Below are 21526 nucleotides of genomic sequence, written 5' to 3' on the forward strand. Positions count from 1 at the left end.
TTGTCTCCTCTTGGCCTTCAGTTTTGTTCGCTGCAGTTTATCTAGGCATCGCACGGCGGCGCTAGAATTGTCCCTTCAATGAAAAACTGCTGTTTTACGTTCTTTACACTTAAATGAATAGCAAAATCAAAGTCCTGTCATCCACAATATACTAGTAGTACAAAAGTAGCGTATCCTAACCTCAAAGAAAAATAATGTTTTGTTGTCAGTGTTATAATGTAATTTTACAAAAAAAGGGGCAAAGATGTTGACGTTTTGTGTATAGATCGTATGATTTCATCGCTGTCATTATCAAATATAAGGTAATATCCTATCGCACCATATTGATTATTTCTTTCATCATATCATAAATAATTTTTTTCAATAGTAGTCAGCCTTTTGTATAATCATAATCATAATCAAGGGAAAAAAATCAAAACTATCGCTACGTATCGGAAGCCATTGACACAGGGTTTAAAGTCCAATATCTATGTTTATGTATTTAGCCTTTTTGTGCTTTCAATAATGATAATGTGAAAGTAAACAGAATAGAAGGGTTGGGCCAAATGTACACAGCTTGATACACAATCAATTAGCAAATTCTTAAAGTTAAATTTAAATTTGCTATTACCTATGCAAACCGTTTGGCGAGTCGTCATCCATTTCCGGATACGTCACTTCCTGCAACGTACGCGCTACTCAGAAGTCCGTAGGATCCGTATTATTGCACAACGGAGTTAATACGTGATATATTACGTATGCAGCTGGATCCCTTGCCGGGCCTTGCGCAAATTTTCCGAATTTACCTCGCAGGAAGCATTTTTTTCCTTGTGCCACTCTCATGAGCCAGTTTGTGTCGGCGTCCGTGAAACTTCGTTCGTCCAACAGTGAAGCTAGTAGCCGTTTCAGCAACCGATTCGGCATCGAGATTCAACTCTTATAGTATCAGGATACAGCCATAGTCGATAATCCAATTGGCCAGCTAGATTTTTTCAATATCTTCAACGGAAATAATGTATTTCCTCCTAGTATGCAGCAAATGTATGCTGTTAACTATTGTCGTCGTACTATTGGCTTCTGTTTTGGACTCAAACGGGTTGAGACATCCGCCTGGCCACTTACAACCACTGGGGTCACATCAACCCCCGACCGGACAGGTGAGTGCTTGTCAGTAATCCCAGACCAAGGTGAGTACTTGTCAGTAATTTTCGACCAAGCAGATGTTAGAGAAGATGATCAGGTTTACTCACTTCCCATAGCCTGGATACATGGCCCCAGTCCGAGTTCGATAACGTAGGGGCCGGGGGAGCCGGCTGCTGTACAATTTTCTTAGGGGCATGTTGGCCCTAGAACCGAGGAGTTGGGCTGTATATGCCCTGGAAACAGTCTGGCATCCAGGCTAGACTGACCACAGTAATTGACTGTTAGCCTCGCAGTGTCTTTCAATCATAATATGTGTCTCATTGACCTTGTCTTTAGTAAAAGCATTCTACTGCGAACCTTAGGTCGAATCAGTCGACGCCATTCATTCACCAGAAGATTTCTACCGCCGTTACGTGGCCCCGGGAAGACCAGTAATTCTCTCGGGGGCAGCACGACTTTTCCCCGCTTACAGGAGATGGAATGACTGGTACCTAATGGCTCGATACGGAAATAGAGAGGTAAGTCTGTAGTTTCTATACCGATCACATTTCAACTACAACTCACCTAAGTAATCTCCAAGCAGATCCTACGATAGCATAAGATAGTATCAAAAGCAACAAGGGACATATTTTAGCAACACTTCGGCGTGGTTAACAAAAGTAAACAGTGACCTCGCGTGTGGCTTTTCCTGATTAGTAAACTTTGACATTAAAATGCTTGCCTGACCTCACCTGAAGAGCAAGGTAGATAGACAGGTTAGTTGTTGTTTCAGACAAAGGTCACTTCATAACGGATGGTCGAACACAGAAAGAAACAATGTATTGCTCTGGGGTGGTGCTTTGGTGGTATCTCACTGCACTTTGGCCACCGATGTGGCACTGCGGGGTTTGTTCACTGTGGCACTGTTGTGTTACTTTTGCCATTTTTTTACATTTATAATATTGCGTAATACTTAAAAGTATGACTTAGAAGCTAAGACAACAAATACACCACCTTTACCGAGAAAGCAATGCAAACAGAACGCTACAGTCATGCGTTCAAACTAATTCACTGCTGGGTAGTTTCTTTTCCACTTTCTGGTAGCATGCCGACTGACTACTCATTCATATCTCAATACTTCACATTATTGTTTACAGATGCAAGTTGACGCAAAGAAAGAGGTACAGGATAGCCATAATGAAGACATGAAACTTCTGGACTTTTTACAACGTTATAAACATTCTGATCTCTACATGGTTGACAGAATTCCAAAGGTAAGGTGAAATTTATCTTTTTGCCTTAAAGTGGCTTTAATCTTTTCTCAGTTAAGGTTGTATCTCACTATCTTTTTTGTTTAGAATTTAGATATTGCGTAATACGTATAAACATGAATTTGAAGACAACAAAGTACACAAAACGTAAGAAAAGTAATCTCTAAAATTCTTTATCTCTAAAATTCGTTGAGTAATAGACAATCATTCGAACCCCGCAGTGCCACACCGGTGCCCTAGTGCAGTCAGATACCATCTTTAACATTCAATGATAAAATGTTATGTATTGGAAAGTTCACAATGATACAGATAAGACAAAATGTTATTTTATGAAAACTAACATTTTACAGATGTACTAGAACTTTTGTTAAATAAATGTTCTTCTCTTCTTGAATGTCTACCGCGCTAGGCTATGATGAAAGAACTCTACCTCCCCCAAAGTTTAGCCTGCGGTGGTTTCGCCCAGCGTTTTCAGGACATCAATCTGTGGTTGTCCAACGGAGGGACAACCTCCACCTTACACATGGACAACATGGACAACCTCAACTGTATGGTTAGCGGAACAAAAGACTGGTTCCTCTTGGAAAAACACGTCAATGAAAAATTGAATTTACATCACGACGATGGAGAAGAGATTGCAGTTGACGTTGAACGGTATTTTTGTTTATATACACTCATATTACTGGTTAGCGCCCTCTTGTGGAACATACAGAAACTACAGTGCGGAAATACAAGCCAGATTGCTCACAGTCAAAAAACAATACTTTACTCATTACTGTGTGAAGTAAAACAACTCTATGTTAAAATTTCCGAACTTCTGGTCGGTCTTAATGAAGTACTGTGACATGTCACTTTCAAAACTCCCTCACACGTGACTTTCCAGAAACGTGACGTCACAAGCGTGTCGAAGGTTACTGAGAACCAAAATTCTACAACATAGCACCGTTACAAAATTCTTATTAGTTTCAATTCGTAATTCTAATGTTGAGTACATTTGTTGTGCAGTTACTAGTATTCTTTCCCATGTTTCACTCCCTAGAGTTGACATGTACCGGTACCCTGCTCTCAGTATCATCCCATGGTGGTCCGCCAAAGTGCCTCCTGGCGACTGTCTGTATGTACCGCAGGGTTGGTTCCATCACGTCCGATCACACGGCAGAAACATGGCGGTCAACATCTGGTGGACACCGATGTCTGTCTTCAACCACTCGGACTGTAGCAGTAGAGATTATTGTGCTAACGTTCAACTCAGTTCGCTGAAATTCAGACCAGGGATACAAATAAGGTGATATGACAAAAAAAAAATTGTTTTTAGCAAACGATTTGAACTGTGCATGCGTGGTGTCAAAAGTTAAGGTTCCTGACTTCAAACAATCATGGGCTAGACGTGTGTTGTTGACGTTTCACCTTTGACATATTACCCATAATGCGTCACACCAAACATGCGCTGTTCAAACATTACTGCCAAATGTGTCTGTAGGGACAGAAGGACCTTCGGTCTAAGGTTAAGTCTGTAACTAAAGGATAATAGCTATAATATGATGATAGATGAAATATATATGGCTCAATACAGCATATAGTTAATATTGTTAGAGAATTTCACTGTTAACGTTATATCTATTTAAGTTGTAAGCAAGAAAAACAATTTTTTTCAGCACAAGATATATCTAATAAAAAGGTGATCGCTGTATTAGCTGAGATGGCTGGCCGAGCAATTTACATCTATTTATGGCGACTTCGGTCAAAGCAAAAATACAACACATGTGACTGTAGAAACTGTGGACACCTTTTGGTGATCCTTTAGATTCTTTTGTCTTATAACACAGGCGTTAAGGTGCCTGAATTCAGCATACTTTTTTGTCTAAATCAGTTCTGACTTCATATGCAACCCTTCTAGCTCTTTTAAAGTGTTTCCCCCTACGTATACGTAACCCAGGTTCGTCTTGAAGACTTTGTTAGAAGAGTACGGAGGGGAGTTACAAAAAGAGATGGTACAGTCACTGGTACTTCACCATGGAGAGAGGATCATAACAGACACCGTCTTTACAGAGTTTGATCTGAACAGTGACGGTTGCCTAAGTGTTGCAGAGATAGAAGCAATAAAGGTAAGAAGAAATTTATGTAAAGCCATAGTAGTTTATTGTGCAGAATGTTTCTCAAATATGTGTTATGTGTCATCATTATAATCTACCATTACCTAATTCAGTTGATTTGTTATTTGACAAGAAATCGGTTCTTGTAATACTGTAACATTTGATTTGATTTGTTACGTAGTTTCGTTGTATTGATGCATACTGCCAAGACTGCCCTTGAAATAAGAATAGGCACGAAGGTGTGCGGGGAAATTTCGCTTGGTGGCGCTGCAGTAAGAAGGATGCAGTTCCAAACGCAAGTTGTACTTAGTAAACATCGTACATTTTGATTGCAGCTGTAGCTACGATACCAGTTCCGTGTTCTGTTCTGTTATATATCATGGAACAACATTAGCAAGAAAAATATTGACATTCCAGGCCTCTTGGGTGGACTGTTGCTTTACATTTTATATTAATATTGTGAGATTCTATAACTTTTCTCTATCGTTACAGGAGACGACAATTGAAGTCTTGTTACCTGATGTACAGTTACATGGAGTCAACACCTATGGAAGATGCCAGGCTTACAACAATACATGTTCTGCATAGAACATTCAACTAAGTCCCCCCAAAAAACTACACTCAATGAATGCACCATGAAACCTGGATGTCTATTGAATATTTGATTTGTGAAATCCAAACGACACAATAAAATGTATAATAACATGCTGCGTTTCCTCACATAACTTGTAAACGGATAATCATTTTTTTAGGTCCGCATTGTCATTTCTTGACATCGGAACATATTTATTAATGTTAGATGTCTACGGAACTCTGGGTCTAATGTTACAGTTCTACACTAGTTTACGCTTTACAAATGCCGGAGTCCAACGCACAATACTACATCTCGGACACGTCCAATATGCAGTCCCATGCGCAATACAATACTGGTAGTCCCATGCGCAATACTACATCGGGAACATGTTCAATATGCTGATTTGTACAGATCGGGGACTCACTCTAGATATCACCGTACAGTTCGGGCCTGGGTCTCACGTTACAGTTCTCCACTTGTACGTTAATGCTTTACAAACACTGGTAGTTACAGTACTGTTAGAGTAGCCAGGGAAAAAGTTGTATTGTAATTGTTGTATACGTAACTTTAGAATTTTCACATGGACGCTGATAGAGAGGAAAATAAAGACGATATCACGAGAATACTGCCTATGTTAAGTTTTGCTCCGTTGCCAGTTGACTCTGACGTCATTCCCATCATCCTGGGCACCTCATCATTCCAGAACTTCATCCGGGACTTCCTGAGATCTACGTCAGGCGATGACGTCACGTCGAGTTTCAGGTAGGCTTGGGAGGAGGGCGTGTAACGAGGCCAGTCTGTCAAAGTACGCATGCGTGGTGACCCTGAAGAGTCACTGGGGTCTCTACAAAAAAAAAAGGAGGGAAAAAATTAATGTTTTGATGGCGAATACTTGAATATGACGGAATAGGTGATGGTATATGTAGTCCTTCACTAAAAAACGGAAACATAAACTTTAGACAAAAATAGATACCTTGACATGCCCGTGGGGAACACCGGAGGGGCACCCCCGATATCCTGCAGTCCACCGGGACAAATTTGTGGCTTCGTAGCCCGGCCGGGACTACATCCCTGACGGGCATGGGTGCATTATGTCTTATGCACACTCTTCTTATAACAAACAAGTTCTTCTTATAATAAACAAACAAACTAGTCTCCAAGCAGACCCTACGGTGCCTTACAGATGGTATCAAAGCTGGCAGGGACTTAGTATAGCGGCACCGGTGCCCGTTTGACTCCCTTTGGCCGACTATCTCCCTTTGGCCGGCGATACTCCTTTGCCAGCTTTGATACTATCTCTTTAGGCACCGTAGGGTCTGCTTGGAGACTACAAACAAACAACAAACGATGAAATGTACCCACCCGTTAGTGGCAAAGTTGACCCAGTACGCCATGATGTCCCGGCTCAGTTCTCTCTCTTCTTCCGTCATGGGGAACAGCCATGAACCGCTCGTGACGTTACGCAGAAGGGGGGTTCCGAACACGTACCACACGTCGTCGCCATGATCCGCCCTGACGTAATCCGGCTTGAATGTCATCATTGACGTACGGTGCTGGAACTCGTATTGGAAGACTCGGACATTTTGCTCTGTGACACAAAACAAACAAACAAACAAACAAACAAACAGAAAATGTCTCTCTTGAATGAGTTAAACTATAATTTCCAACACAAAAATTGGACTCACCCAAATGTTCTACTTAACAGCAGCTGTCTTTGTCAAGGAATGAACAATCCACTGCTGTCGTGGCGTTCATAGGGAAATTTGATATCGTTTTAGTGTCAGCTGACACAAGCTATCACGAGGCCGTGTAGCACAGTGTTCTTGCTTGGCCACATTTCAAAATGGTACCCACACAGTAATGCAAGCAAAACTATCACGTGTCCCTTCTTTACTTGACTGATTTGTTAAAGAAGAAAATCTTTAGAAAGATTTACTCTGTCCCTAGAGTAGAACAACAAAACAACAACAAAATTGACTACCTGACTGAGACTGTGCCACCATGACGGTAGAGGATATGAAAAACATGTCGGCAAGGAACTGTAGGTACTGGTCACGTATGGCGATGGGATCGTCTGGTCTGTCCGGATCGCGGTATTCCTCCAGCACTCTTGGAGCAAGTGTGCTGGTGTCTCCATTCTATAAACCACAACAGCGACGAGGAAAATTAGATCTTTGCTAAACTTAAGGTAACTAAGAAATTACAATGTTGGACCCTGTTTCAAAGGTTTAGCTGAGGCCGATAATAAACAATGGTGAATGATGATTTTAATTATGCCATACTTGGGCCGCGAAAACGGTCGATACAGGTGTTCCGGACCGTGTGATAACTTTCCGTATCACACGGGTTCTAAGTTGTATCACACAGGCTACCTTCGAGTAAATCGAACTATTTCGAACGGGCCGAATACGGCACGGTTGAAAATTTGAATAGGGGATTCGGACGTTAGAATTGCTGTCGTTACAATATTTTGTTCAAGGACACAACATTTCCTCAACTTCTGGTGCATTTCATATCGAAACTTGTGTTTTTTCATGTGAGTATGACATAAATAAAATACAACATGGTATATTCCGTATCACCCTCGGTCCCAGCCCTCCCGAGGGAGGGATCACCCTCCGGCCTTCGGGCGTTCCTTCCCTCGGTCGGGCTGGAACTTCGGATGATACGGAATACACCACGTTGTCTTCTATATTTATCATATCTTAAGATATGCAAACACTTACTGGATATATGCTACCGGTCATGACGGATAGGTCTACAGGCACGGCGGCCTGGAATTCAGTTATGTTCATTCCGTCATCGTCCACATGTGGCATCGTGAAGGACAGCAGCCAACCGAACTCGTCAGTGTTCGTACCTAGCAGGTAGTCTACCTGATTCAGTTGGTGCTTTTGGAGCAGGTACTGCAAGAACGTATTGCTAGGTAAGATGTGTCGATGAAGGTAAGACAAGCAGTTAATAAGATTCATAATACACAAGCTACTCATGCAATTGTATACTATATAGACCTCGTAACCAACAAAACAGACGTTAGTGGAAAAGGGCCTTAGGTTCTTGATGCAAATCGCCTCCCACTAGTAGCTTGCTCTGGAATTGCAGGGTGTTTTGTTAAAATATTTTAAGGAGGATAAAGTAACGACCAATTTTCAGGCAATTTTGTGTGCAGGTAGCATATACCAGATATATTTTACAGTGATTCATGCAAATAATGGCCTAATTTTCATAATGAATGAGGAAAATCTGTAATTCTAATGGTTTATGATAGTTAGAGGAAGATGCTTACCCACGGGTGTTCAGGAAGAAAATGGCCGTCAATCACGAAGTACGTCATTTGGTTCACATCTGGCGCCCTCTGGATCTCATCTGCGGGTTTCCTGAGGAAGGGAATAGGAATCGGTTGATGTGAGGTGTATGAACTTTCCCAAGGATGCGTTCATCCGAGTTGCGCGATGGCATGCTTAAGCAAAGTTGCCAACACAAAAATTGAGCTTGATTCTGAATGTTCAATATTCCAGTCTCCGTCGAGAAATGAGGAAAGTGGGACATGTCGTCATGGCTTTTCAACCATCCCTGCTGCTGAGCAGAGACGGGCGGCGCCATAAACTTCCCACACAAAAAAAAAAAACAGAAACTTAAAGTCCCTTGCTCAGAGAACCGGGTGTTGAATGCTGTATGCTGCTTAAAGCATAAACAACAAACACATTTATCAAACAGGAAAAAACGTAGGTGCATACCCTCGTAGACAACGCATCATGTTGTCATAGTGATCGGTGTCACATCCCAGTTTACCGGCAACCATCTTCGTCAATGATATGTCACCCTTATCGCGAACTGGCCACAGCCCCGCGCCACTCTGGGAGATGGCCCGGTGGAACAGTCCCGTTGCCATGGGAGACATGACGAGGTACGACACGCTTAGACCCCCCGCGGACTCGCCAAATATGGTCACACGGTCTGGGTCTCCTCCGAAGTTCCGGATGTTGTTCTGTACCCACTGTAGTGCCTTCACCTGTAGTAAATTATATCGTAGATCAATTAAAGGTTTTCGATAGAGAAATAATTGTATTGGTTTAGTTCATGTCCGTGGGCGCCGCCATTTTGCTGCCCATCACGCACAGGGTTGTGATGCATGATGGGAAGTGGCATCGCCATTTTGATGTGTTGCTTTTGACGTTGAATGTTATAAACGTGTTGATGTCCCGATACAAGTGAATAAATTCGAGCAAAGTGCCTTTTTAAAGGGCAAAACATCGAGAACATTCGAGAAGATTCGAACCCAGAACCTTTACCTATCTTCACCAATGCCAAGACCTCATAATGTATAAATGTAAGGCAGTCATAATATATGCAGAGGATGAAACATGCGTTAATGTCCACATCTACATCCACATCTTGGTAGGGGAGAGGGCTAGGGATATGTGGTCCAAATAAGCAGCTTTCGAATTCTTCCAACCAAAAGACTTTCGTAATAAAAAAACACTACCTCACCTGGTCAAGAAGGCCAAAGTTTCCCGGTGCCTGGTCGTCCTGAGTCTGCAGGAATCCTAGCGGGCCCAGGCGGTAGTTCATGGTGACGATGACAACACTGTGGTACGCAGCAAGCACCTCTCCTCCATAGCTACTGGCAGTACCCAATGTAAAGGCGCCACCATGTATCCACACCATTACCTAGTATGTGATGTAAAGCAATAGAGTCAAACTGAATGAAGATACTTTTTATCACAACCTTTAATTCATTTCCACCGACGTTTGGGTAACTGTCTGAAACCTTCATCACGGCAGGGTCACATTGTACTGCAGCGATAGATGTCGCTTCTTGTGAAATGCGGTCACAAACGTTAAATATTTATATATTCAATTGTTACAGTTTGGGACTTTGGAGTTGACTGAAAAATCCACTTTTTGACCGGTAATGTTTTTTGGACTGCATGGTTTATTTTATATTTTTTGGAGTGCGCTGGAATAGTCGATTCTTGCACGGGGGTAGGACATTTTTTATGATTCATTTTCAGGTTATAGGGTTATTTAGTACGTAATTTTTATGCAGAAGTGTTCCACTTTTGCACAGGGGTGATTTTTGAACAGTCTATTGTTGCATGTGGAGGAAGATGACTGAAATATGCTGTATTTGCTCTCGAGGAAATGTCGGCCTTTCCAGTTTGGTTTTGCACTTTCTAGTTTGTTTTCAAGACTTGCTTACCGGTAGTTTTGCAGTAGTTGAGACGTCACTTGTGTAGACGTTTAGGCTCAGACAGTCCTCGCTCATGTTGCCCGGTACAGAGAAAATGCCTAGATAGACGGCTGGAATTTCTGTGCGGTTTTTAATCATGGCCAGGGGGTTGAACTGAGAACACGCGTCCCCGAATCTGGTGGCATCACGGATACCAGTCCACGGTATGGGGTCTTGTGTGGGACGGAACCTGGAAGGAAATGATGAACGGGTTGAACTTGGATTTTAATAGCAGCAGCAAGTAAAGTTTATAGATATGGAATAAGAGCGTCCATTAACCCTATTCAGACGGGGGGGGGGGGGGGGGTTGAGGCCTGCGCCAACTTCGATGTCCTATAACGCAAGAACGCCTTATGCTAAAGCCACCAAATTTGGTGAGTTTTCCTAAAATATTTTTGGCAACAGTTTTACGAAGTTTGACAAATTTTCCATTTTTTTCGTGTCGCCATGGCAACCGTTTCCTGACAGGCAGTTTTGCCAAAAATCACTATTTTTGGTTCTAACAATGTATTTTTCACATTTATTTGCTATATTACTGCTATTTTGTTACATGAATAAAATCTTATATTATTTAGCATATCTTTCATAATTATATATGCATAAATTATGCTAATTTGATGACGTCATCAGCCCAAAATCCAAGATGGCGGACCGTATGGCCAGATCAAGAATAACAAGCTAATTATCCCTTAAAATTTGCAACTACCTGGTATTTTTTCATCAAAACCATCTAATTAATGAATTTAGTCCATTTTCATTGCCCTTTGTGATTATTTGTTGCAAAAAAAGTACTTTTAAAAATTCAAGGTAGTGGATATAATATGGCGGAGCCTAACTCGTACCTTAGATGTGCATGACGTCATTTTATGACGTCATAATGACGTCATCGATGTTGCTATTGGTAATACAAGTCGTAATAAACATTATTATTCTGTTATCGGCACTTGTTGTTACATTTTTGTAGCATAACTTGAAGTTGTCTGAGAATACCCTTTTTTCATGGGTCCGGCTAATATAATCAAATTGTTGACGTCATAATTACGTCATTTTACGTTAACGTAACGTCAAACGTCACATACTAGTCAGATATTATGTCGATATCATGTCCTAAAAATTTGGTGGCCCTACGGCACGTCGTTCAAGAGTTAGAGGACTTAGAAGTGGAGGGCCTCAAAAGCCCCCCCCCCCCCCGGTCCAGGGATGACCAAAAAAGCCCGGTCTGAATAGGGTTAATTTAAAGAAAAATACTAATTATTCTCCTCTCCAGAAATTGCGAAAGTAACGAAAAAGGACCGAGATAGGACCATATATCGTATGGTAGCCTTGACTGTGCTTGTATAAGTGACACAAGTGAGGAATATGTACGTATGTAGCCGTGACCGTAGTTGTACAAGTGTACAAGTGAGTGTGGCAGCTTATGTCGTAGCCAAGACTGACACAGCACGAAAACAACTTTTTAAGCAAAGTTTCAGATATACGTATAAAGCCCTTAAAGGCGGAGAAATATTTCAGCAGATTTTAAGATCTATTAAAGGCATCGGAAACATACATTTGGCATTTACGGAACAGTCAAAACTGAAAATTATTGCGCTTTCTGGTACAAAATGTTATGTTTATACCTCAGCAAATACAAATACAATACAATACAAAGTCAAATACAATAATCTTCTGTGTATCTTAGCTACTGTAAATGCATTTAAGTTCGCGGGGATTTAATTTCGCGGTAGCGGGGAAAAGGACTTTTCGCGGTGGATTTAATTTCGCGGTAACACCATAGACTGCAGCCTAATACCATGATAGAAAAATTTTCGCGGGGTTTTAAGTTCGCGCTGAAGTGGTCACCGCGAAAACCGCGAACATTAATCCACCGCGAACATTTCTGCATTTACAGTATTCCGAAAGCATTTGACGTATTCAAACTTTCTGTGCGCAAGGTTTAATTCGAACAGGGGAGAACCTCTCACGGTTAGCTTATATGCGCTATTTTACGTTATATGAGATGTTGCGTATACCATGGTCAATATTGACCGAAGGATGCCATATATATAATTTATTTCGAACCGTCATTTACGCAAAGAAGGGAAGACCTCCCCCGTTAATATATTTGCTAAGCCGTATATGAAATGTTGCGTATTTCATTTGAACATACGACATGTTTAATTTTTGAATCCGCGCAGTTTAAGCGAACTAGGGGAGACCTCCCCCGTTTAGCTTATATGTTGCCAAAACGTATATGAAATGTTGCGTAATTCTTTTGAACATACGACATGTTTAATATTTGAATCCGCACAGTTTAAGCGAACTAGGGGAGACCTCCCTCGTTTAGCTTATATGCTGCCAAAACGTATATGAAATGTTGCGTATTTCTGTAAAACATACAAGTTTAATCTTTGAATCCGCGCAGTTTAAGCGAACTAGGGGAGACCTCCCCCGTTTAGCTTATATGTTGCCAAAACGTATATGACATGTTGCGTATTTCTGTAAAACATACGACATGTTTAATATTTGAATCCGCACAGTTTAAGGTCTGGGAAAACCCATTTGGGGTGTTCAAAAAATACATGTTGCAGTTAAGTATGGACTCTAAGTTTTTGTCATAAAGTGTCTTATAGCAAGTCGATAATTTATGCAGATTTTTATGACGTCATGATGACGTCATCAAGTATTATGGGGCCACGCCCATTTTCATAAAAAATGAACCTACAGGCTGGGGATTGGAGATAAGTCAATGGAATCTCTTGTAATATGTCCATAATAGTGATGGCAAGCCATACAAATTCGTTTTTTATCAGATTTCCAAATACTGATTTTTAACGAATTTTTTTGTGTGAATTTTTATTGCCCCCGATGCCCCCAGCCCTGGGGGACTCAAATAGCACCGCATCGTTTCGGCCGAATTTGAAGCTTTAGTTTTGAGGGTTAACTCCACAAAAATGACTCTTTTTTCCCTTGTTTTATGATTAGTTTTACCATGGGTTCGTCGCAAAAATCATTTATCTATCGTAGTTGTAACATATTTCCCCTTCAGGGGCCGTAAAAGAGCCAAAATCGCCGGGTTTTGGCCTGCATTCCATAGGCCCCGCTCACTTCCGGTAAAATGCGAGGTCATTGACCTTTCAGCACGCAGTATTCAACAGAAATGGCGCGATTTGCAAATCCAAGCCGGGGGTGACTCCGCAAAACCTGCCAGCCCGAAATAAACAACAACACGCGATGACGTCACGGCCATGCCGGCGCAGCGAAGATGGCGGACTCGGTGAGAGGAGAGGCGAATCCCGCCGAGCGCTTTGTGGCGAAGTTTGGGCCGGAAAACGGCCGTATACAGGGATATGTCAAAGTATTGTAGGACAAGTCTTTAGGATTATTCTGACGCCTTTTGGAGACACTCTATCCGTTTTTTCTGGAGATTATAACGGACTTGTTTTTTATGCCGGACCCTCACGTCCCTTTGTTATGCCATGCCGCCACATGATCCGAGAAAAAATTATACACATGTGCGCCCACGATTTCCACCGTTGTCGGGACGAAAACAGCTAGCTTCTGCGCGGCTTGATTGGGATAGATAGCCCCGAGAAAGGAGATGGCCGAATGTGGTATGGAATAATTCAGCAAATTGTTGAGTAATTTTTCGTCGTAGTCTAGGGTCGGAGCACTAATTAAAAGCTTTTGTATGTTTGCCCAGACGGTTACATATTTTACGTAAGTTCAACATTGTATCTACAAAATATCGACAATCTGCATGTTGTAATGTTTGTCGGAAGTTATTCTTCAACTACTCCATGTGTAAAGATATTTGCCGTGTCGTCGGTCCGAAATGTTACGTTACTATGTAATGGACATCCAAGAAAGAAAGCCGTTACAGCAAGGAACTTTTATCTTTGGTTACAGTGAAGATTGAAAACATTGAATCTATTACAATAAAAATGAACGCTACCGTTACTGGTCTTTTGTCATACTTGTTCACATATCAGTGCAGTCAAGCCGTTGGTTACGTTGCTATCCAAGAATGAAGAAATAAAGCCATTGCAGTTGACGCTAGATCGGAGTTTGCACGGGCACTAAATTTATTAAATTTAAAATAAAAATGAATGTTACTGAATGAAACTTTTCTTCACACCAGAACAGTTTGTTTTATTGAATGAATGAATATATTTATTTTATATACAAATAATCAGGGAATTCCTCTTCTTTCTTGAGATAGCTGTGAAGATCCTCTGTGGGTCTGTCGTCATCCACATAACGTAGCCTGATTGGTCCAGTCGCCTCTTGTTTTCGCGCCATGGGACAGCTGGGCTGCCCCCAAGGGGCGGAGCAGGCTGTTCTCAATAATGCCCCAGTTTCCAGGGGGGTGAAAAACAACAATTTTCTCTTCAATTTATGGGTCAAATTGTGTCATTGGGGTGAAAAACACCAAAGATAATCAAAATAGACCTAAAGAAACACCACTTCTGATGGAATAAAATTATTTTCAAGATATGCCACAGGATGGGTTTACTCCAACCTTAAGCGAACTAGGGGAGACCTCCCCCGTTTAGCTTATATGTTGCCAAAACGTATATGAAATGTTGCGTATTTCTGTAAAACATACGACATGTTTAATATTTGAATCCGCACAGTTTAAGCGAACTAGGGGAGACCTCCCCCGTTTAGCTTATATGCTGCCAAAACGTATGTGAAATGTTGCGTATTTCTGTAAAACATACAAGTTTAATCTTTGAATCCGCGCAGTTTAAGCGAACTAGGGGAGACCTCCCCCGTTTAGCTTATATGTTGTCAAGACGTAAATGAAATGTTGCGTATTTCTGTAAAACATACAACAAGTTAAATCTTTGAATCCGCGCAGTTTAAGCGAACTAGGGGAGACCTCCCCCGTTTAGCTTTTATGTTGTCAAGACGTATATGAAATGTTGCGTATTTCTGTAAAACATACAACAAGTTAAATATTTGAATCCGCGCAGTTTAAGCGAACTAGGGGAGACCTCCCCGTTTAGCTTTTATGTTGTCAAGACGTATATGAAATGTTGCGTATTTCTGTAAAACATACAACAAGTTAAATCTTTGAATCCGCGCAGTTTAAGCGAACTAGGGGAGACCTCCCCCGTTTAGCTGATATGCTGCCAAAACGTGTATGAAATGTTGCGTATTTCTGTTGAACATACGACATGTTTAATCTTTGAATCCGCGCAGTTTAAGCGAACTAGGGGAGACCTCCCCCGTTTAGCTTTTATGTTGTCAAGACGTATATGAAATGTTGCGTATTTCTGTTGAACATACGACATGTTTAATCTTTGAATCCGCGCAGTTTAAGCGAACTAGGGGAGACCTCCCCCGTTTAGCTTTTATGTTGTCAAGACGTATATGAAATGTTGCGTATTTCTGTTGAACATACGACATGTTTAATCTTTGAATCCGCGTAGCTTAAGCAAACTTGGGGGTACTACCCCCGTTTTATCTATTAGCTAACACCGTCTCAAAGGTTTTATGAAACGGTGCCTTTTTCTGCTGAACATACGGCATGTTTGAAGCGCAGTTTATGCGAACAGAAGGAGACCCTTTCCTTTTTATTTTATACCGCATATATGTTCTGAAATTCCAGGGTCTAAATCAGGGTGAGGTTTTCTTTGTGGCATGCATGTTGACACTCGAGCTAAGAGACGGTAGAAATCCCGACTACTGCTATGAATATTTCCGCGACTCAACCTCTGCTTGAAGAATAAGGATGTAGTAGGTATACCGTTTTGTGCAGTGAGTTGTGTTTTGTCTATAAAACGGCAAGCAAATCTTACTACAGGTAAATGTACGAAATATGTTTATTTCTTTATCTACAAGCAAGCGTCGAGAAAGAACAGTTTGTGCACACAGGCGGTGTCTTCTCGTGTTGCTCGTGTTTGTTTGGGCAGGCAAGATGTAAATTTATTCAGCGTTATTTCGTACTCGCCATGGTGCGCACGCCTCCGTCCGTCCAAGGAGGTTGAACTTCCTTGGTCCGTCTGTGGCACAGCTGTATCATGTGATAGGATGTATCCAATGGCAGAAAAGAGTGGGGGGTTCAAATTTACGGGCCATACGTACGACAAGGAGCGGTTATTTTCCAGGCGTTCATTTTTGAAGAGAAGTATTGAAGAAAGTTTGGGCCTGCTCTAGCCCGCAAGTTGTGTCCGCAACACCGCTTTTACCGCCTAGGACCCCCGGTGACGGAATTTGACTCAAAGATACGAGGTGGCTATCATTCTGTACAAGCTGTTGTTGTTGGAAATCGACACAGAATGGAAATCACGGCCCTTGTACCATCCGGATTAATAGAAGCCGACACTGCAAGCTGAACATGTTTCGCGTTCACAGAATCCAGGGCCATCCAACAACACGAGTCATATCGGCCACTACTCTAGGATACTCTAGATCTTACCGGATTCTTATTCCTGTGGTGACCAGATGGAACTGTACATGTGTGCTCTTTTTAACTTACGCCGAGACGCTTCACCCGACACTGGAAATGGGGCTGTGGGCTGCTGCACGGAATTGCGCAACCGTTGTGATTGTTTCAACTGCCGACTACATCAGAATGAAAGGCCACAAATACCTAGTAGGCTGTAGGTTTTTTTTTACTTTTCCATGTAATATTTTCTCGTAATTCAATAAAATTTTCATCCATTGTATTTTCTTGCTTTGAAATGTGCTAATGATTATTCTCCTAAAATGGCACTTATCCACACCCTAATGCACACGTATATGAGACGTACAGAGGGAACTTTAAACATGTCTTAAGGGTGTTTTGGTACGTATTTATGACAACTTTAAGCTGCTAAAAAGAAAAATATAGGCACATTAAATCCTCTTAATTCACACGTATATGAGACGTAAATAGGCTTTAGATCAAATAAACGTGAAGTTTAAACATGTCTTAAGGGCGTTTTAATAAGTATTTATGGCAAATTTAAGCTGCTGAAAAGGCACCTAAACACACGTTATAATCCACTTAATGAACACGTATATGAGACGTAAACAGGCTTTAGATCAAATAAACGTGAAGTTTAAACAAGTCTTAAGGGCGTTATAATAGGTATTTATGGCAAATTTAAGCTGCTGAAAAGGCAGCTAAACACACGTTATAATCCACTTAATGCACACGTATATGGGACGTAAATAGGCTTTAGATCAAATATACGTGAAGTTTAAACATGTCTTAAGGGCGTTTTAATAGATATTTATGGCAACTTTAAACTGCTGAAAAGGCACCTAAACACACGTTATAATCCTCTTAATGTACACGTATATGAGACGTAAAGAGGCTTTAGATCAAATAAACGTGAAGTTTAAACATGTCTTAAGGGCGTTTTAATAAGTATTTATGGCAACTTTAAGCTGCTGAAAAGGCACTAAAACACACGTTATAATCCACTTAATGCAATTGTATATGAGACGTAAAGAGGCTTTAGATCAAATAAACGTGAACTTTAAACAAGTTTTAAGGGGGTTTTAAAAATCATTTACGACATCTTTAAGCTGCTGAAAGACAACGGGAAAACCGGAAAATAAGGACTAACACGGACCTACAGAAAGACCACTTAAAGGCAATATTTACGTACTCGTATAAGTGGTGTATAGAGCCGTAAAGGAGGAAAATACGTCAACATTACGCATGGTTTCAGCATCCTTAAATACCGTTTTTCGTGCCGTGTGAAGTTGTCAACTTGGTAAAGTAAATGATACCAGTCTACCACACTAGCGTCACTTTGTAACACCTCTTGAATACAGAAAAAAGACACTTGTCGGATGTAATACCGTGTTTTGTCGCTTCAATTCTTGTTCAAACCTTTACGGTGTCTATTTTGAAATCCAGATATCTTGTCTTCCCCTCTCTCATTAACTTTGGAGTCTGCAGATGATGTCAGTCATAAAATGTACCTGCTTTGGCCTAATATAAATTGTTCAGATATTAGGGAGTCTGGAAATGGTATCGAGCATGGCCTAGCAAGAACCAGTTAGAAGTTAGGCCATGTTGATACGATAATATGGATGACATCCTTTTTTTATGATTTATGACTTTCGCATAATTGCAGTTATAATTAGTGAGGTCGTGTAGTACATGTATAACGGCATGGTGTTTGGTCGACACCTAAGAGGCCCCGGGTTCAAATCCGTCGGTATGCAGCTGACCTTGTGCCCTTGGGAAAGAAAGGACTTTCTACACTTCACTCAGCTGTACATAATAGGACGTTAAACTTGTGGAGGTCCCGAGTTTAAGGAGAGTCAAACTTTGATTACGTAAAAGAACCCACCACACTTATCGAAAAGAGGAGGGGTCCTTCTCGGTGCGAGTGGATCAATATGTCGATATACACAGGTTGTACTGTTCAGTTCAAATCTGGTGTGTGACGCCCTAAGACGGTTTACCGGGTATACCGTGCAAACAAACAAACAAGCAAGTAAACAAACCTGAGGTCCCCCACAGGCGGAGCGGCATAAGGAATCCCCTTGAAGATATACAGACGGTCGAAGACAGGATCCGACACGAGGGGTGTGGTCGGAAACTCGTACCCTCTCACATCCCCGGATGTAGTGGACACAACAACAGAACCTTTCATAGAAGTAAGCAGAAAATAAGAATTGATTTACGTCGATGAAGGTTAGATTATTTTATCAATTTAATTTACATTAAGCAGCATGGTCATGTGAAGTGTTTGCAACGTATTTTGAACCTAACCCCAGAGATTCTTGGTTAAATTCCTGTCATGCTACCATCTTGTTCACTAGAGAAAGACAATTTAAACACTACTCTCCAAGCAGAGGTTGGTTGAAAAATCGTGACCTTTTGCTTTCCGGTGGAAAGGTCGGTCGATAAAAAACGGATGAAAGGAAAAGGTCACGATTTTTCCACCAACACGATTTTCCTAGAATTGGTACCTGATCTGGGGTTTGGGGGTAATAGGCGATGAAAGGAGAGGATTGGGGTCGACACAATGGATGACTTACCTAATGCCCTTATGGCCTCAGAACGGTGTGAGACTACCTTTACCTTTACGTACACTACATATGCCCTTGAAAGTCAGAAACTTTCAACATGATATCTGTCACTTTAGATCAAGGGATTGACTTGACATTTAGGATTTATAAATGGGGTTCTACCCTTACACACTATTTGAAGTCTGATTGGGGTGTTCGTCGAAAGAGATTGAGATCTCTATGTACACAAGTCATGTAGAATCAGCGATTCTGTCAGATTGAAATTTCTACCCCGACACATGTATCAGAAAGTACTACTTGGAAAAGAGTTTCTTCGTTTTACAAGTCCTCTAACTAGCTAGGTGTAATGGAGGGAATAAATCGTCCAAACAGACGCCTGGAAAAAGGGTGTCAAGCTGTGTTGATATGTAGGACATTTGACCCATAGAACTAGAGGTCCATTCGCCGGAATGCGACTGCCACGTGCACACAGGCACGCAATCATCACGCAAACCGATTGGACCCAAATGTATTGGAAAACAATTCCTATGAACTTGTGATTTGTCTTTTTCTAAAGCATGCCCCCTTGCGTTATTTTTTTAGTCAAAATAACGTTACCAAAAGGAAACAAAAGTTTAGCTAGGATTTCTCCTCTAAAAGTTGTTTACTCGGTGTACATTTAGAATAGTTACCGCTTGGTTTTATTTTATTTTTCAAATCGGCTTTTTGATTCTTCATTATAAAACCAAGTGGTTGCTTGAAAGCCTATGCGCTGTGCTGGCGACTTTTACTTTGGATTCTAACCATACAGGGATGCTACTTACAAGCTAGATTTATTATGCTGTGTCCGAATCTGAACTTGTTTGAAAGGCACGTTCTAAACGTACAATCGGACGTGATGGCATCCTTGCAATCTAGAGTACGCTGCAAGCAAATCAGAAAAGGTGGTATCTCACTGCGCTTGGCGCACCGGTGCGGCACTGTGGGGTTCGTTTACTGCGGCACTGTTGTGTTCTTTTCGCCGATTTTTTTATGATTTAGATATTGCGTAATATGTAAAAGTATGCATGACTTGGAAGACAACAAAATACACAAAACGTAAGAATATTTGTCCTTTATCTCTGAGTTTATTCGTTGAGTGTATTTCGAACCCCGCAGTGCCGCACCGGTGCCCCAAGTGCAGTAAGATACCACCCTAATAATAGGAGAGGTCAAAACCTAGATACAATCTGAAAGATCGAAGGGAGAGGAGCTCGACACACAGCTCTCTTGGCCCCCGTGCTGATCTGACATATCTGTCAGTTATCCAATACATGGGGTTAACAGACGACCGATTGTACATAAATTGGGGGCCAGGCTTGTAAGTTGGACGGGAGAGAGGACAACCTTGCCCGCCCACAGAAGCTCAACGGTGGCCTGCATTGCGCTTTTGCGCATGCGTAATGCGAAGGCAAGATATTTCTATTCAAGCAAGTTGTAGGGAAAACATTCCTATAAATCGTACTATTAAAGGTGGCCACATTTTGCATAGCTGACGTCCTGACTTGCTTTCCAACAATGTTGCACTTCACTCAAGTTTTAGTAACGTATCTAACGTTGCCACAGAGTACAAGCAGAAGGTAAATGTAGTATTTTACCTCGCCGACAGAAGTCAGTTACCCATTTTTACACCTGGCTCAAGTGAAGAAGATCGTGTAAAGTGCCTTTCAAAGGGCACAACGTCAGGGGCACGGTTTGTATCGAACTCGGGACCTCTAGGTTTTCGAGCCCAACACTCTACCAGTTACGCCACACACGTCGCAAAAACGGCCTGACTTTTATTGTAGTCGTAGTACGTTCTATACAAGGGAAAGCGGTTTCAAGACCATCCTACCATCCACTATACTGACCCTCTTCAATTTGTACCCGGCCCAGTATGCACAACAACATTGACCTTCATTACAAGGCGTTAGAGTGACCTCTCTGTGACCTCAAACAGTCAAGGCTGAACTCATGCCAATTGGGCAAAAGGTAAATCTCTACCAGTCTCAGTGGGTTATTGGAAAAATTAGTAGAAACTGGCCAAATCGACTGAATTGTATAACAGAACACTTAACGCTACTTCACCTTTAACCGAGGAGTATCCTATATCCGTTTGTTTGAAGAAAAAAAAAACAGGTTATCTAGCAAGATAGGGATATCAAGTCGAAGGATGGTTTCAAACTGCAATATTTTAAAAATATCACAATATAAAACCACTGTCCGCCGTTTGGATATCCTAAAAAACGTTTATGAAAACAACGGATATACGTTAACCCAGCGTTACCCACAT

At 41.4% G+C, this 21526-nt stretch overlaps 2 protein-coding genes across 2 annotated transcripts; one reads left to right on the forward strand and one right to left on the reverse strand.

The window, feature by feature from the left end:
- The first annotated feature begins 620 nt into the window (after window positions 1–620).
- On the forward strand, window positions 621–5053 carry LOC118406538 (bifunctional peptidase and arginyl-hydroxylase JMJD5-like). Its single transcript, XM_035806601.1, has 7 exons — window positions 621–1136; window positions 1485–1640; window positions 2259–2375; window positions 2782–3026; window positions 3412–3657; window positions 4309–4477; window positions 4958–5053. The coding sequence occupies exons 1-7, from the start codon at window positions 993–995 to the stop codon at window positions 5051–5053; spliced, it is 1173 nt and encodes a 390-aa protein (XP_035662494.1). The 5' UTR covers window positions 621–992.
- A 562-nt stretch (window positions 5054–5615) lies between these two features.
- LOC118406539 (carboxylesterase 5A-like) lies at window positions 5616–18857 on the reverse strand. The gene is made up of 9 exons (XM_035806602.1): window positions 18709–18857; window positions 10243–10462; window positions 9531–9710; window positions 8777–9051; window positions 8326–8416; window positions 7766–7945; window positions 7021–7177; window positions 6402–6627; window positions 5616–5883 (listed from the first exon to the last, which is right to left on the reverse strand). Exons 1-9 carry the CDS (start codon window positions 18855–18857, stop codon window positions 5616–5618), a joined length of 1746 nt encoding a protein of 581 aa, XP_035662495.1.
- Window positions 18858–21526: the final 2669 nt, after the last annotated feature.

This window comes from Branchiostoma floridae, chromosome 19, assembly GCF_000003815.2.
Source record: "Branchiostoma floridae strain S238N-H82 chromosome 19, Bfl_VNyyK, whole genome shotgun sequence".
NCBI classification, from domain to species: domain Eukaryota; kingdom Metazoa; phylum Chordata; class Leptocardii; order Amphioxiformes; family Branchiostomatidae; genus Branchiostoma; species Branchiostoma floridae.